At 44.8% G+C, this 18,572-nt stretch overlaps 1 protein-coding gene across 5 annotated transcripts in view; it reads right to left on the bottom strand.

The window, feature by feature from the left end:
- LOC144593568 (pumilio homolog 2-like) overlaps window positions 1-17,032 on the bottom strand; it is a 90,445-nt gene extending 73,413 nt beyond the window's left edge. For 4 of the 5 annotated variants that reach the window (XM_078399321.1, XM_078399322.1, XM_078399323.1 and 1 more), the window contains exons 1-3: window positions 16,715-17,032; window positions 16,094-16,428; window positions 2,449-2,517 (exon numbers count right to left, since the gene is read on the bottom strand). In XM_078399321.1, the coding sequence (XP_078255447.1) occupies window positions 2,449-2,517; window positions 16,094-16,411 (387 nt within the window). In that variant the 5' untranslated portion in view covers window positions 16,412-16,428; window positions 16,715-17,032. The remainder of the gene's footprint in view (window positions 1-2,448; window positions 2,518-16,093; window positions 16,429-16,714) is intronic. The other variant, XM_078399324.1, reaches the window with a different exon arrangement.
- Between the last annotated feature and the right edge of the window lie 1,540 nt (window positions 17,033-18,572).

The following is an 18,572-nucleotide window of genomic DNA, read 5'->3' as shown; positions in this document are numbered from 1 at the left end:
TTGGGCTCCATATCTGAGGAAGCATGTGCTGGCTCTGGAGAGGGTCCAGATGAGGTTTACAAGAATGATTCCAGGAATGAGTGGGTTAGCGTATGATGAGTGTTTGACAGCACTGAACCTCTACTCCCTGGAGTTTAGAAGGTTGAGGGGGGACCTCATTGAAACTTACAGAATAATGAAAGGCATAGATAGAGTGGATGTGGAAAGGATGTTTCCACTGGTGGGAGAGTCTAGGACCAGAGGTCACATCCTCAGAATTAAAGGGTGCTCTTTTGAAAAGGTGGTGAAGAGAAACTTCTTTAGTCACAAGGTAGATAATCTGTGGAACTCATTGCTACAGAGGGCTGTGGGGGCCAAGTCAGTGGATATTTTTAAGGCAGAAATGGACACGTTCATGTTCAGAACGGGTGTCAAGGGTTAAAGGGGGGGAGGCAAGAAAATTGGGTTAGTTAGCAGAGATCAGCCATGATTGAATGACGGAGTAGTCTTGATGGGCCGAATGGCCTAATTCTACTATAACTTGTGAACTTACTTTTTGTGTTGTCAGAAAACACGGCGCTAATCAAGCCAACCTCCAGGCTGTGAAAGAACAGAACCCTCCATCCCGGTGCCATCTCACTTTCCTTTAACCCACCCACATATTCTTTGTTCCCTTCACAATCTCTCCCTTCGAGAGATTAAATGTTATTTGCCCATTTACCCAATGTTACTATTACTTCATGAGCATCCTCCAGCAAGTCATAATGTGAAACAAAATTAATCGAAAAATTCAACAGACCATAGTCTGTCTCAATTATGAACAGTGAAATATTATGTTGCCTCCATGCTAACATCTTTCTAGGGATGATTTTATTAAATAAAATAGATTTGCTCTTCCCACAACTGCCCCATGGAAGGACTGGGACAAGAGTAGCAAAACTGAGAAGCAATTTGATTAATGATGGACACGATTGACACCATTCCTTGCACGACAACATTTCTTCCCAGATCACCAGCATGCAGAAATTAATTTTGGAACGACATAAAACATTGAATTTACAGTCTAAAGACTCACTTGTCAGTGATATCACACATGCAGCATGTTGACTACCATGAACCTGAAGCTGTATTCTGAAAGCAGATCCTCTCAAAATTTGAATCAGATTGAAGTCCACCACTACACCCCCATGAGTTCATGGCAAATAATTGACACTCCTAACCAAAAATGATGCACGGTGAAAGAGCCAAATGCACGCAACATTACAACAAATGGCAGGGTAGATTTTTCTCATTCTAAATGTTTTGAGATTAACAAATGGCAATTCTCTGTCTATGCTAGACTATGTTTATTGGGTAGATTGATGGATGAACTTTTAAAACCTACTGAAAGATTTTGCTGCCTGCCTACAGACAATTTTTGTGGTCCAATTTTGCTGATGTGCTGCACTGAGAAGCCAGGTAACAAAGCCTGAGCAACAAACAGGCACGGGTTTTTTTTTAATACCAAGAAACTACCCCAAAATGTCCGAATAGCGTTTGACATAAAACAATGTTTCAGACAAAACTTTGGCTTCATCAAAACAAACTAGGTTTTTTTTTTTGGTCTCTGCCACTCATTGGAAAATGACTGATGTAAATAATTTTAAGAATTAAATTAAAATCCAATAAAATACTTATAATTAATAACATTGAACAACATTTTTTTTTTTTAAATGTAACAATTGGTTTGCCCATATTCCAGGCCAATAATGGGTGCTCCACTGCAGTATCAAGGCTGTTTGGCTTCGGATCAGAGAGCTAGACTCGGCAGTATGTCAAAGAATCCCATGAAAGCTAAAATTCACAGCTGAACTCCATGGAGTCCAGTGATGCAGCTAAGTGACCAATTCAGTAGCAGTGTCATTCATTAAGTCACATATTAAGTCATGTCAACAGTTTCACCCAAGTCCAGAAGTTAATTTCATGGTCACATCCACCCACGAGCTGTTCTCTTCAAAATCACTGATAGCAGCTACCATTAGAAGGCCCACTGTCTCAATTACTGACAAGGGTTCAGTCAGAACTCTAAAGGCTTTTGACTTTTACATGTCAACTTCCCCTCCCTATCATCTTGGATAGAGTAATCTTCACCGAGAACCCCAACTTCAATCTCTTCAGCCAAAAGGTGAAAAAAAATCTGTAAGACTGTGAGAACCCTCTATAAAATCTATTTGTTTCCATCAAGTTTCCAGTCACCTGATTTAAAAAAAACTTTTCCAGTTTATTGTTTCTGTTATTTATATTCTTTTCTGCCAAAACCTACCCTGTAAATACTAGTCTCTGGTAAGCAGTTTGTTAAGAGAGTATTTTTAAAAAGTGAGTTCTGCAGGCACACAATGGATGTTCTACTAAGAATATGGTGAAAACTAACAAGTCTTTGTCCAGGTCGAGCAGCCGGTGCGGAAGAATTTCAAATTTTGGCCAACTTACTTCGCCCATTCCCCGTCCCTCCAGTGCAAGAGCTTGAAAGTCATGATTCATCTCATCCACAGATCGAACCTGCAAGAAACACAGTTCCATTATTTAAATGTGATGTTAATAATGTATATTTTGTGAAGCTTTCTCTTTTTAAAAAAAGACTTAAATTGAGATGTGTTCACGTTATATAGAAGAAACAAAGGCCTACACAAATAGATGAACAGTAAAACTCCAGTCAGAAGAATGGTCCAATGGAAGGTGCAACTAATCATGGATGAGAAAGTAAAACACTTTCACCAGTCTTTATGTAAGAAGGAAATTCGGCCAATATTGTGATGAAATTGGAAAATAGAAGAACAACCATTTAAAATGTTAGCTGCACTGAACACAAGTATCAATGCGCAAGGGAATAAGTTCAAAATTATCACGGCTCTCGTCATCTATATACTAAAACTCTCGTTTGTTATCTTGTTTGTGGCTGAACTTCAGCCAAAACGGTACACGATAGCGCGACAATTTTAGGCCCACCTTACTCACCATTGTCACTTTAGTGATAATGCAAGTAGTTTTATTGAAATTCGTGTTATATTTTTTAAGTTATTCATATTTTAAAGTTTAAAAGGAGGGGGAGGGGAGGAGGGAGGATGGGGAGAAGGGAGGGGGGGTTGAGGAGAGATGGGGGGGGAGGACAGGGTGCTGCACCAATGCAGGAGAGGTTTGGGCCCAACGGGTCCACTTGTTCTGGTAATATTTAAGATCTCCTTGGATGTGAGATCGTCACTTGAAGTGGATTGATGCAAGAAATTAAACTGCAATCAATGTTGTCTTTGGCAGAGAGCATTGGGAAAAACTAGTGACACTGGTTGGGAAATCTGTAACTGGAAAGCAGAACAGCATTTGAACAAAAACTTTCCAAAGTTCAGCAGGCGGGAAAAAAAACAATGAGCATGATACAGTAACCAAAATAATGCATTGGTACGCTGAAACCAAAATCTATAATAATAATAATAATAAGCATTTATTTTATATAGCGCCTTATCGGGTGCTCAAAGCGCTTTACAAAAACAATCAACATAAAAACAAACAGACAAACTATCCTAACGGAAAAGCGGCGAATAAACAACGCCAGCGTCCTCTCACGTCAGGGTCCGGCAGTAGACAACAAAAAGCACAGGACACACAGATACAATTTTTACACAAACAGCCATCACAGTGATTGCTCTAGGCACATCCTCACTGTGATGGAAGGCAAAGTCTTATCTCCTCCTCATTCTTCTCCCGTGGTGCCACGAGGTGATCGAGGCTCCCAACTTTTTGAAGCCCCCACCGGGCGATGGAAAGTCCCAGGGCCGAGCCGAGCAGGCCGATGAAAGTCCTGAGCCCCCACTGGGCGATGGAAAGTCCCAGGGCCGAGCCGAGCAGGCCGATGAAAGTCCTGAGCCCCCACCGGGCGATGGAAAATGCTGCGGCCGAGCCACGCAGGGCGATGAAGGGCCTGCAAGCGGGTCGATCGTACCTCGCGCTTCGGGGCGGTCGAAGCTGCTACGGCTGGAGCTCCCGATAGCCGGTCGCCAGCCAGGGACCTGCGAACTCCCGATGTTGCGGTCTGCAGGGCCCACGGCCGAAGCCTCCGAGATGGTAAGTTCAGGCCCTGCGACCGGAGTCTTCAAGGTCGATCCCAGCTGGAGGCCGCCGACTCCACGATGTTAGGCCGTAGCGCGAACGGAGATACGACACGGTAAAGGTCGCATCTCCGTTGAGGAAGATTAGAAAAAAGGTTTCCCCCAACCCCCCCCCCACATACACAGAGTTAAAAATAGAACAAAACGTACATTAAACGATGACAATAGACAAAAAAAAGACAGAGAGACTGCCGGTGAGCCGCAGCTGCAGAACACAGCCACGCCCACTTCATGGGCTTTAATACAATACCACTACATACACAAACAATAAATATTGAGTGTTACATTGGATCATTGGGTCATTGGATCATTGGGTCACCAAAACATAGATGTCAACTAACAGAATTTAACACTGCCAAACACAAATCTAAATTCAATAAACACAGAATGGAATTTCAGAGACTGCATGAGACGTAATTAATACAACATAATGTTACTTCTTTGCTACTAAAAGACTGATTGAAACACTAAAATGAGTTGTATAAAATGACTCAACATTTTCACCGTGGTTACAGCTAACAATGGCCTATCTCCTTTATCATCATTACTTTTTTGCATATCTTTCATTCATTTGTTCTATATCTCTCTCTATATCATTGTACAGATCTCGTTTCCCTTTCCCCTGACTCTCAGTCTGAAGAAGGGTCTCAACCCGAAACGTCACCTATTCCTTTTCTCCAGAGATGCTGTCTGACCCGCTGAGTTACTCCAGCCTTTTGTGTCTACCTACGTGTGTAGTTTGTTATAATAAAGCATTCTTTCAAGAGGCTGTGGCAAGTGTGCAATAGCAATAGGAAAGAAGGCGAGGACCCAGGCAAATTCCGTAGAGGCTTTTATTACAAGCAGCACACTGCTCACCGCTTTAGAATTCGGACCGCCCCTAAAGAGGACTTGGGCTCATCCTCGGCGGAGCTTGTGTACGGTTCGCCACTCACGGTGCCACGATGTCCGGGGTGTTCGTGCCATCGGCGCCAGGGCAACAGGAGCCGCCCTCATCCTGGCCGCGCGCTCCATCCAGGTGAGCCCGTAAGTATGGAGCAGGAGCTCCTTAAAGCCGCGGTACTTAATAATAATAATAATAATGCATTTTATTTATATAGCGCTTTTCATATACTCAAAGACGCTTTACAGAGATTTTGAGAACATAGGGAAATGAATAAATAGATAAATAAGTAAATAAATAAATGAACAGAGAAAGGAGACAGAAGGTGAGGTGACCTTCAGTGGTTGAAGGCAGTACTGAACAGGTGAGACTTCAGCGATGTTTTGAATGTGGTGAGTGTGGAGGAGTCTCTAACGGTTTGGGGTAGTGAGTTCCATAGGGTGGGAGCAGCGATGGAGAAAGCCCTGTTCCCCCAGGATCTGAGTTTGGTCCGGATGTGGGGGGATAGGAGATTGGCAGCGGCAGAGAGGAGGGTGCAGGTGGGAGTGTGCCTGTGGAGGAGGTCGGTCAGGTAGGATGGGGCCAGGTTATGGAGGGCTTTGTAGGTTATGAGGAGGATTTTGTACTGGATTCTCTGGGGGATGGGGAGCCAGTGGAGTTTATAAAGGACGGGGGTGATATGGTCACGGATCGAGGTGTGTGTGAGTAGACGGGCAGCGGAGTTTTGAATGTATTGAAGTTTATTGATGATTTTTGAGGGTGCGCCATAGAGGAGGCTGTTGCAGTAGTCCAGACGGGAGGTGATGAAGGCGTGGATGAGGGTTTCTGCAGCTGTGGAGGAGAGGGATGGACGGAGACGGGCAATGTTTTTGAGGTGGAAGAAGGCTGTCTTTGTGATGTGTTTGTCGAAGGAGAGGGTTTGATCAAGGATGATTCCAAGATTCCGGATGTGAGGTGAGGTGGATACTGGGAGACCATCAATGTTGAGGATGAAGTTTTGGGTGGATTTGGTGAGCGTTTTTGGACCAATGATGATGATTTCAGATTTGTTGCAATTGAGTTTGAGGAAGTTTGATTGAAGCCAAGATTTTATTTCAGTGATGCAGTTTGTCAGTGTAGAGTGTGTGGTGGGGGAGATTGACTTGGTGGAGATGAGGAGCTGGATATCATCGGCGAAGCAGTGGAAGTTGAGACCATGACGGCGGATTAATTGACCAAGGGGGAACAGGTAGAGGATGAAGAGGAGGGGGCAAGGACTGAGCCTTGGGGGACACCTTGGGGGAGGGGAGCGGTGGGGGATTTACAGTTGTTAATGGAGATGAACTGGTGTCTGTCAGAGAGGTAAGATTTGAACCAGGATAGGGCTGTGCCGGTGATGTTAAGGGAGGTTTCAAGTCGGGTGAGGAGAATGGAGTGATTTATGGTGTCAAAGGCGGCGCTGTGGTCAAGTAGGATGAGGATGTTGAGGTTGCCAGCGTCGGAGGAGAGGAGAATGTCGTTTGTGATTTTGAGGAGCGCAGTTTCAGTACAGTGGTTTGAGCGGAATCCGGATTGGAAAGTTTCATACAGGTTATTGGTAGAGAGGTGGTATTTGAGTTGGGAAGCTACAGCACGTTCCAAAACTTTGGACAGAAAGGGTAGGTTGGAGATTGGTCTGAAGTTGTTTGGGGTGTCAGGGTTTAGACCAGGTTTTTTCAGAATGGGGGTGACAGCAGCGATTTTGAGGGATGGCGGGACGATGCCAGTGGACAGGGAGGAGTTTATTGTTGCAGTGATAAGTGGAGAGAAAGCAGGAAGGCAGGCCTTGACAAAGCTGGAGGGGATGGGGTCCAGAGAGCAGGTGGCAGTTTTTATTCCTGTGAAGAGGTCAGAGAGGTCGGTGGTGGAGATTGGGGAGAACTGAGGCAGGGGCTGACAGGATAAGGGGTGGCAGGTGGTTTGAGGGGGAGCAGGTGCGTTGGTGGTTAAGGTGCTGTAGATGTTGTCTATTTTGCTTTGGAAGAATGAAAGGAAAGTGGTGCATTTGTCAACTGTGAATGATTGGGAGATGGTGTCCAGGGGGCTGAGGAGTTTGTTTATTGTAGAGAAGTGTGTTTTGGGGTTTCCGGAGCCAGAGTGAATTATTTGAGAGTAGTAGGTGGAGTGGGCACGGGAGAGGGCATCTTTATAGTGCTGTATGTGGTCTTTGTAGGCTTGGGAGTGAATTGTGAGACCTGTTTTGTTGCGGAGTCTTTCAAGTTGGCGGGCATGAGTTTTCATCACGCGGAGTTCAGGGGTAAACCAGGGAGCAGAGTGGGTGAAGGAAACTGTTTTGGTTTTTATAGGTGCAAGCTGGTCGAGGCAGGAGGAGAGAGTGCGGTTGTAGTAGTCAGTGAGGTCAGAGGGACTGTGGAGGTCAACGAAGGGAGAGGCGGACATTATTTCAGAGAGGGAGGATGAGAGCGAGGTAGGTGAAACTTGTCGTCGGCCGTGGGATCGCGCAGGTAAGGGACAACGCAGCCGGCCGTTTCCTGGTCCAGGGTGCTGACCACATAATAATACCGGGTGGCGTCCACGGTAATGCCCCGCAGTTGAAATTGGGCCTCCGCCTGTTGGAACCAGACGCGAGACTGGGCGGTCCAGAATGTGGGCAATTTCAACGCGACTGCGTTGACCTGGGCCTGGTCGGCTAGCTGGGCGTGCGGTGCGTTGGACGGTCCGGCAGGCTTCTTGTTCAGCTCCATCATACCGTAATGGAGCGACGAGGGTCACTAGTGTGGCGGGTGTGCAATAGGGCCCGGAAAGGCGGCGAGGAGCCAGGCAAATTCCGTAGAGGCTTTTATTACACACAGCACACTACTCACCACTTCAGTGAGAGCCTGAAGACTGAAAACCAATCCCTGCAGGAAACCCCGTAGCCCCTGAAGAAAACCCCGTAGCCTGGGCCGTCCCAGGACCTGTCCATCACAGTGCCGAGGGGTTCGATGTGGGAGTGGCCTGACATTTGGGAGCTGCCACAAGGCAATCTATAATATACCCAAACTAACAGCATCATGGCATTCACCACAACCATCCCGTGGTGCAAATTTCACATTATTCTGACAAACAATTGTACTGAAAGCTAAACATACAAGTTTGTTTTAGCCACAAGAAAACACCAAGATGGTACAATCACACTATCTCCTTGGTGAATGGCCAAACAAGTTATGAGTTATATCAATTCAGGTTTCCATCCCTTTACATTAAAGGAGTGCAATAGCGTGAGTGGCCAACAGTTTTTGGCCTTTGTAATTCCCCCATTGTAACTGGAAATCATTGAGTAGTCAAATGAAAACTTTGGTTGTAGTAAAACGTAATTCAAAGTGATAAAGTCATCACATATTGCAGAAATGCAATTTTTATACTGTTGGTTTATGAAGACGTTTGAAGAGGGAATACACAGGGCCGTTTTCACAGCATTATGGGCCCCCGGGCAAAGCAGTGTACTGGGGCCCCTACCGTTACTCTCCCCCACCCCCCTTTCCCTACCAGCCCCCCCTGTCGTGCCGGCGAAAAGCACTTAGCGATGGACTTAGGGTGCTACATTGTTGCGAAAAGCACTTACAGATCGCTGTGAGAAGCACTTAGTGACCGAAAATGTTGCGAAAAAAGCACTTATTGAACCTACATTTTTAAAGTAGTATTTATTTATTGCAAGTCACTTAACATACACAGATCAGCATGGGGCCCCTATGCTCGTGGGCCCCCGGGCAAGTGCCCATCAGGCCCATGCGTTAAGACGGCCCTGGGAATACATATCTAAAACCAAGATACGTGACACAAAAGCCTAAAGAAACCATGAACACTTGCTCATCTCAACATGTAATTTAGAATATGTCAATTTGTTGACACAGCACACTGTCAAGCATTGCCACAGGCAAATGATTTAATTTACATACAAGAGAATACATTTTGACTCAGCTGGTTTAAGCCATGGGCAGAAAAAAATACTGAACAATTATTGCAATTGTAATATAATGTTCTATATACTTTTATAATCGACTTTTGAATTAGATATTTTTTACTTGCCAAAACGAAAATGTTTTTCTTAATGTTCCAATCCAACTTCATAATTTAACTACAACTAGGATTTTACTTTGACAGCTCAATGATTTCTAGTTACAACTTTCTGTAGGGGCATCTGCACACCCAGGTACTAGCATTTATATTACTATGCCAAAACTTCTCGCCCAATTATGTACAACTTGGTTGATCTGTTTACCGTTGCCTTTGGTAGTCCCTTTCAATCTAGAAAGACGTGCTTTCACTCTGGTCTTGTAAATTCCAAGATGGCCAATGAAACAATGCGAGAACTGCAGATTCTAATATAATAGGGTAGATGATGGCTGACAGACAGACAGATTGTGAGTTTGTCTGCTGCACCCACCACATATGCAAGACCTCCAATTGCTTCCAATGAATGGTCGAGATTGTCAACATCATTCGGAATGCTCCTCCTCGAATTGATGCAGTCATGAACTAGAGGTCGCCAGATGTCAGTGGGAATGTTGCACTTATTCCAACAGGCTCTCAACATTCCCACGTGTGAGATTTTACCAAATATTTTGACATCTACGGGCAGCGGTAGAGTTGCTGCTTTACAGGACCAGAGACCCGGGTTTGATCCTGTCTGTACGGACTTTGTACGTTCTCCCTGTGAATTGCATGGGTTTTCCACTGGGATCTCCGGTTTCTTCCCACATTCCAAAGACATACAGGTTTGTAGGTTAATTGGCTTAGTAAAATTGAAAATAGTCCCTGGCGTGTGTAGATAGTTTTAATTCATGGGGATCGCTGGTTGGCGTGGACTCAGTGGGCTAAAGGGCTTATTTCCACTCTGTATCTTGAAACTAAAAACTAAACCAGTCTTGTCCCCACCCCTGACCCCCAACTAGGGCTCCATCAATAAGACTCCACGTTATACCAAATAACATAGATCTAATTACTTTAATTGCTGATGGGCAACAGGTGGAAAAGCTTCAAGTGGCAAGTTCTTGTGTACCTGTTGCTCTCATTGATCTTGGTGTTGGGTTTGGGAAATACAGTTGAAGTAACTGCACTGCATTTTCAATGCTGAATACCGTATAACCATTATGCACTAAAGGTGCATGGAATAAACAATTAGGATGTGGAAACGATACCAATCAAGCAGGCTACTCCTGGGCAAATCAGAATTGGAAACCTATCATCAATCTATTATCAAGCAGTGGGGTTTGCTGCATATGAATTAGTTGCTGTGAGATCTGAGAGATACGTGCAGAATAAAATTGTCTCGTGACTCTGTGTCTCACTTTAATACAGACACAGATAACCATTATCATCAGTCTATATGCTTCATCTATGGAACCATAGAAGCTTTAGAAGAGGCCATGCATGACTGCTATAAGTCTTGAAAAAGCCCGTATCACCGAGGAAGATATATTGATTTTCAAGTGGTCAAAAAGGACACAACAATCTGGCAGGTTAAGAACAGGTAAAGCTGATCCCAACAAATGTCTCTTCCCTGCAAAATCCTTGGAACACAGCCTTAACATAAAAAAACACATTGTTTTATCAGAGATAAGCAAAAGATTTCATGTCAACATCCTCACACACAGGAGTAACGTGTTAAAATTATGTTTTCACCTAGCAAGAGAACGATATCACCTGTGCATGACCAGGTGACCCAGCAGTTAATTCACTACAATGGCACGGTGCACTTGGATTGAAATTGCACTATATTTCAAAAGACTAAAAAAAAGCTCCATGGATAATCGAAGGTCAAAGTCCAGCAGAATATCTGTGATTTACAGATTAAATGTTAAATGGAAAGACAACAAGAAGTACTGCAATTAATTGGTAACCATGGCACACACAGATTTATCAACATTGTGAAGACAATCCACAGTTCAGACAACCCAAGGACACACCCGGAGCCAAGATGGGTTATCTCTATTAGTCAACACTCAATGGAGATAACACTTTGAAGAACTCAACTAAGACTCGATTCAACAGCAAACCTGCTGTTTGTCCAGAACAAGAGATTGAAAAGCTACCAGACAAACAAACAAAAAAAATCACAGCCTCAGGAGCAGAACGTCTCGCAACTAAAAAATGTCAATTGACCAGAAAGGAATTTTAGTCTCAAATTTACATGGTCGTCTTTTGCATCAGGAAGAGTAGGACATATCCATAAACATCAGGAGGCAAGGTCAGTTGCAGTGAATATAGAAGTTTCCCTGTTGTCAAATCATTGAACCACTATACATTGTTATTTTGGCCACAAATGTCTGCAACTCTATCAACTGAAAATTGTGAAGTATTCTCCACACATTTGGCTGCTTGCTAAAATTTGTCCTCACCTTATTTCTGCCACTAAAGGCATAATCCTAATGAAAGCAGACCCAATTTCAGTTGCATTGTTGGCCCTTTTTTCAACCTTTCCTGATCCAGTAATGAACCTCATCTCCAGCAAGTTTCCTGCTAAAGTGGAGTGATTACAGAACATATGGGAATCTCTTCAATCCACATCCCATGTTGTCTCCTCTCAAGGCCATTCCATCGGTCAGAGCTGTTATTTATTTGTCTGTTCAGAAGCCAGGATGTGTATCTGTAATCATGCCTAGTCTTTCCACTGACAGAATTGTACACAACAAAAAAAGCTTTTCACTGTACCTCGGTACACGTGACAATAACTAAACTAAGGACTCAAATCCCTATCGTCAACTTGTTAGCTGAACCATGAGAAAATAGGCCTAGCACATCCAGACATACAGTATCAACCTGCAACAGCAAGAATAAAGATCTGCAATCAGATACTGGAAAGCACAGACCCAGTTCCCATATCTTAGCACACTGTTCAGTAACAATGATCATGTTCACCAATGCCTTCAATGCACTAGGTCAGTTTGGACATCTGAAGGAAAGTGTATCTGAAGATAGACATAAAATCTCGCAAGACGGTCCAATGAACAACAATCATCTCTGCCATTCTGTACATTTCTTAGATATGGACTACCTTTAGGATGTACCTTAAAGCACTGGAGATTACTGTCACATTGTATGTGGAAAATTCAAATCAATGGCAGAAGAAAGATAATATCACCGCTCGCATCCCAAGTTTTGAGGCAGTAATTACATGCAGTCTGCACCAATGAATAGACCATATCATACATATACAAGATTCTCCTATGAGCTTCACCATAGAATGACATGAGAAACAATACAAGAATGGGCTCAAAGTCTCCTTGAAAAACATACAATCTGCACAAACCTGGAGGAATCCTTGCCCCATGTTCATTCAAAATGGAAAATTAGCATTCAGCCACAAGTCATAAAACTCAGCAATAAAGGTAGAAGTAGCACTGTACTTCACAATCTAAACACTTGCCTGCCCCATTAGGCACTTCCTATTCAACCTGGAGTAGGATCATACTATGCATTTATCAACTGAAAATCCACAGAACAGTATAGGAAGTAGGTCATCTTTGACTCCAACGGACAAGGACCAAGAAATCTGGCAAAGTTCAAGATTCTAGCGCAATTCGGGACAAAGACATATACAGAAATTCTACCACAACTGATCACCAAGGATTTATCTATGCTCAGATACCATGCTCTTCCATGGATCCCAGTGAACGAGCACAAATTTCCAGTTTCCAACCAATCACGTTGGGAGCCTGCACGAGATAAAGCCTTGTACACCTGCAAGCAAGCTGCGCAAGTGCAAAGTTATTTCCACTGGTTGATTTAATTTGAGCTAATTTGATGATTTTTTTTTAAACACAAATGTTCGACTAACAGGTTTTTAAATGCTTATGAATGACAAAGGTTTTCATCTAGGTTACAACAAATGGCACGGGTGGCAAAGTGGCACAGCAGTAGTGTTGTTGCCGGGTTCGATCCTGATGAAGGGTACTGTCTGTATGGAGTTTGTACGCTCTCTCCGTGACCAGTGTGGGTTTTCTCTGGGAGCTCTGATTTCCTTCCCACACTCCAAAGACGTACAGGTTTGCAGGATAATTGCCTTGGTAAAATTGTACATTGTCTCTAGTATGTATAGGATAACGTTAGTGTACGGAAATTGCACTCAGATAGTGTATTCGGTGGGTTGAATGGCCCGTTTCCGCTCTGCATCTTTAAACTAAACTGGATCAACTGGGTGCAGCCTAACTGCTCGTTTAAGCATTCTGTGGGGATTTAAGACTGTCAAGTCCTGCTATGCAAAAATCCTCACCAACCAGATACCAGCTTCTTAGAGGATGCTCACACAAGAGAACCAGGCCCCAGTATCGAGCAGATTCAGCAAGTGGCAACCTTGGGCAGCTTGCCATTCCGCAGAAGGCTTGAGCCTATCTTCTTGAACCAGTTAAATGCAACTTTTAAGACACATTCACCTATCATTTTAATTTTGATTCTGGGAGGCACAAAACTAAACTAGCTCTCTTGTTAACTGTCAGATCAAGGTTTCTTAACCCAACAACATATCTGGATGAATGCAAATGCTATCATAAAGAGATTTAATAATGCTACTAGAGTATGATCATAAATGATAGTTTGAGAATTCCAGTTTGAGAACTTTATGACCAGCAGAGAGTTTATCGACTGAAGCACCTCCACTGCACAATAAAATGCACAGCAGATACACAGCATGCATTTTCCTTCGCAAATGTTAAAACAAATATGGGGGACCAAAAGTTTAAAAATTGCAATGGTTAATAAATGCAATAGAATAACAGAAAACTGAACAAGCTGATTCTGTCCTTGTTTCTGCAGCGATGGAAGAGCCATTCAACTTGATTTGCAGCCTTACATATTATAAGTCTTCAAAAAGCAGTGGCTTCTGCCTCAACCACCCTATCCAGTAATGAATCCCAGTAAACAAGTTTGGACTGAAAAAGATTTTCATCATCTACCTTCGCTGCTTTCACCCATTTAGTTCAGATTTATTTCCCAAATTTTTGATATGCCAGAGAAAAATAGAGCCTGCCCACTTATTCATCACAATCAAATCTCCTTTCACCCTTCCTTATTTCAAAAAAGTAACTCGTAGCTGCAAAATCTTTCCTTATCACAATGTTTTCCAGCCTTGGCAACAGTCTCACAATTTTCTTTACATCCTCTCCAGTGCAATCTCGTTTTTCCTGTAATCTGGTAACCAGAATCATACACAATATCCAAACTAAGGTGTAATAAACAAATTATACAATCTAGTACAACCTCCATACCCCAACATTGCAAGCCTTGACTCAAGGAAAACATCCTAAATGGTTTATTAACCGCCATCTTCCCTCAGGCTTGCAACCCCTGGTAGAAAACCTCAAATTGTACAAAAAAGGCCACCAGCATAATCAAGGATGTGTCTCACCCCGTACACACCTTTTTTTCTCCCTTTCCCACCAGGCAAGAGGCACAGAATGTAAAAATGCCTACCTCCTGATTCAAGGATGGATGCTTCCCATCTGTTATCAGGCAACTGAACCATCCTATCGCCAACTAGAGATCAGTCCGGAGCTACCACCTACTTCATTGGAGACTCTTGGACTATTTTTAACCGGACTTTACTGTACTTTATCTTGTACTAAACGTTATTCCCTTTATCCTGTCTACTTTAGACCGTAATCATGTAATCCCTCTGTAATGCGTTGCATTTAAGTTTTTCTAGTTTAGTTTATTGTCATGTGTACTGAGGGACAGTGAAAAGCTTTTTTTGTTGCGTGTTAGTTAAACTAACACACAACAAAAAAAGCTTTTCACTGTCCCTCAGTACACATGACAATAAACTAAACTAGAAAAACTTAAATGCAATGCATTACAGAATTACAGTGCTCTTGGTAGTCAAGCATGGTGCCATGGTCAGAAGGAAGTTCACATGCAACCATTCAATTCTACCCTCAAGAGCAAAACAGTGGAGAATAAAAAAGGAATCACTAATTAATGGATGCAACAGTGCAAGGGAGGATGATAAATTTATATGGTTGTCAAATGTTTCCCCACATTAAGAAGTTGCATACAGGTGTCTTCCATACCTTTCTGACCTGCTACCTTTAAGAACCTGTGGGCATGCACTCTGTGGCTTGTTTCTCCACATTTCTCTATTCTTTCCACATATTGTACACTTAATTATATAATTACTCTCTGCATATCCTTTACCTTGCAGTTCTTCAGATTAAATTCCAAGTATCCAACTGACTAGATCATCCATATCATCCAGAAGTCAAAAGGTTTCATCCTCCAAATCAAACAAACCCTTTTTATCTGTAAATATCTTTGTCGTGTTCTCTACATTTAACTCCATATTATTATTTGGCCTACCACTTGGCCTCACCTTGTTATACTAGCTTACTCCCCTCTACACATTCAGTCCAAATGAAGGATTGCGACTCAGAACGTCAACTGTCTATTTTCCTCCATATATGCTGCCTGACCCACTGAGTTTCTCTAGCAGATCGACACAAAATGTTAGCTGGACAGACGGTATCTCTGGAGTGAAAGAATGGGTGACGTTTCGAGTCAAGACCCTTCTTCGGATTCGTCAGAAGGGCTCGACCCGAAATGTCACCCATTCCTTCTCTCAAGAGATGCTGCCTGTCCCGCTGAGTTACTCCAGCATTTTGTGTCTATCTTCAGTTTAAACCAGCATCTGCAGTTCCTTCCTACACATTTCGCGAGCAGATTGTTTTGTTCCAGATTCCAGCATTAGCAGTCTCTTGTGATTCAAAATAATAAGGAAATCCTCTTTGGGAAAAGGCATTTAGTAAATAAAATGCTGTGTATCAAAGCGGGAAGTTACACAAGGCACTATTTCCAATAAAGGAGCAACAGGTTTTGTGGCACAAAATTTGGAAGTAAAAATTAAAATGAGTGTAAATTAGTGAAAAAACTACATTTAATGGTTTAAAAAGCTGATGTTCCACTGTTGTGAAATGAATCTAAGTAAAAACAAATTTTACTCAAAATCAGGAACATACAAATTAAACTAAATGGAAAAGGCTGCAATGAAACTTCCAGCAAAGGGACACTTCATTATATTTCATATTTGCCAGATTATCCAGCCCGAAATTGCTGCGATCCCATTGTTTAACCGAATACCCACCTGATGCTCAATGTGAACTCCATCGCCCGTGGGCCACCGGTGTTTGTTGGAGTAGCCGCCCAGCTGCTCGCCCGGTTGCCGCTGGAAGAAGTAGCCCACCGTGGCGTCGTCTTGAGAGCGTCCGCTGAGGTGCTGCGCCCCGGGGTGGCCGGGCGCGATGGGGCCCGACGCTCCGGGTGCCGCCGCAGCCGCACTCAACACCAGGCCGTCGTTGACGCCGGCTCCGCCACCACCGCCAGCGCCCCCGTGCATCATCCGCGCAGACTCCTGCTGCCAGGCCGCTTCATTCATGCCCAGCAGGACACATGGAGTATTCATCCCACCGACGCGGCGACCTGTGGGGCGGAGAAGAGCGGGTCAACAAGCAGGCCGGGACTGACTGGGCCCCGAGGCGTCGATCAAAGGCCGAGAGCCCGACTCCCACCCCCACCCTACAGATAGATAGAGACCCCGGCCCAGACACGGGAGGCTGAGCCGCAGCGGCCCCGAGCCGAGCCCAGCCCAGCCCGCCCTCCCGCCGGGCACGGCCGCTCAGAGAGGCCTCGCAACGCCTCGCCCGCCCGCCCTCGTTCCCTGGCCTCCCTCTTTGTTCCGCCCGCTGTCTGTGCGGGGTGTGTTTACCCGGGTGTTCCTCAACGCGGCCACCGCTCGATCGCCAGCCGTCAAGGGAGTTCCGCGTTGTGGTCTTGGGTGGCGGCGGCCCCGGCCCGGGCCGCACTCACCGGCGCTGGGTGTGTGGGTGGGTATGTAGAGGGGGGGGGTACACGGTGGAGGGCCGGGCAGCTTCTGCTCCCTTCCTTCCTTCTCGCTCTTTCTTTCTCTCTCCTTCGCTCTGCAGCCGCTCGCCGAGCTCACAGCAACATGGCGCCCGGCATCTTGTCCGCGCAAAGCACGCCGGCATCGCCCCTCCCTCCCCCGGCTGCCGTCCCGGGGCTGGAGAACGGGGCGGGGCCGGGCCGGGCCGGGCGGGGCGGCTCCCAGGCAAGAGAGACGGTGCAAGCCGGAGGCGGGACCGGAGACGGAGCAAGTTGCACCGCCAGAGGTGGTATCAGAGACCGAGGGATAGAGAGTGCGAGCCGCGCTGCCTGAAGTGGTATCAGAGACCGAGGGATAAGGTGCAAACCGCGCTGGCGGAGACGGAGCAAGTTGCACTGCCTGAAATGGTATCAGAGACGGAGGGAGAATGTGCAAGTTGCACCGCCAGAGGTAGTATCAGAGACCGAGGGATAGGATGCAAGTCGCGCTGTCGGAGACGGAGCAAGTTAAACCCGCCAGGCGTGCTATGAGAGACCGAGGGAGAATGTACAAGTTGCACTGCCAGAAGTGGTATCGGGAAACCAAGGGAGATGTGTGCAGTCTCGCTGCCAGAGGGAGGACTGGAGACGGGGCAAGTTGCACCGCTAGACGTGGTATCAGAGACCAAAGGAGACGGTACAAGCCGCGCTGCCGTAATCAGGTCCAGAGAATGGAGTAAGTTACACTGCCAGAAGTGGTATCAGAGACCGAGGGCGATGGTGCAAGCCGCGCTGCTGGAGACGGTACCAGAGACAGAGCAAGCTACACTACCAGAGACGGTGGGAGCCTCGGATGCCGCCTAGCCCACTACAGAGGGTAGATGGACAGGGCAAGTTGAGAGGTAAACTGAAAAAGTTGCACCGCCGGAGTAAGGAATACTGGACAAACTGCGCAACATGCGTCCAGAGGAAGAGTATGGGCTCGACCGATGCCGCAATACAGACGGAAAAACTGGGGCACTCAAATTAATTTGAGTTTACGAAATCCAGTAACTGTATGAAATGACCCAGGCTTGTTCAAGAGCATCTCCCAAGCCCATGACGCTGACACCGAGGCTAGGGGCTGTATGGGAACACTACATAAATTCTCCTCGAAGTTTGGAAATACGTGGTCCTTCACTGTGGGGTCGAAATCCGAGAACGCCTTTATTTATCAACACTTTAGGAGTACCTTTGCCACAAACATGTGAGCATCTGGAAAAGGTAGCTCACTCACTATCACTGTCTCAACAGCAATTAAAAAAATGGTGTAAAAAAATATCACAGCGTCCGAGGGAAAGAATGATGAAAACTGCTGCCTCCTGCCCTCATTCGCTCAGGAAATATAAACATTTGTTCTGCATTTCATAATAAAAATGAACATTATGGAACTATTTTGCTATTAATACTTGATTTTGACAGCTGCGCTGTCTTCAGCACAAATATTTTGAAATTATCAACATGGTATGATATAAATTGCATTACTTAAATATGTTTCCTCTGAAGGCAATGCAGGGAAGTTTATTTGTTTGATTCTCAAGGTGAATCAATCTAATGAATGAAGATAGACTGAGCTAGATTGGACACATGTTCACTGAATGAAGATGAATGAAAGGTGATAGAAAATAGAATAATACAATACAGAAACTGGCCATTTGACCCACAACGTTCTGCCTGCATCTGATCCATATCCCTCATATACTGCA

The sequence above is a fragment of the Rhinoraja longicauda genome, chromosome 5 (genome assembly GCF_053455715.1).
Source record: "Rhinoraja longicauda isolate Sanriku21f chromosome 5, sRhiLon1.1, whole genome shotgun sequence".
In the NCBI taxonomy this organism is placed as follows: Eukaryota; Metazoa; Chordata; class Chondrichthyes; order Rajiformes; family Arhynchobatidae; genus Rhinoraja; species Rhinoraja longicauda.
The sequence above is the reverse complement of the archived record's forward strand: the minus strand, read 5'-3'. Positions and strand labels throughout refer to the sequence as shown.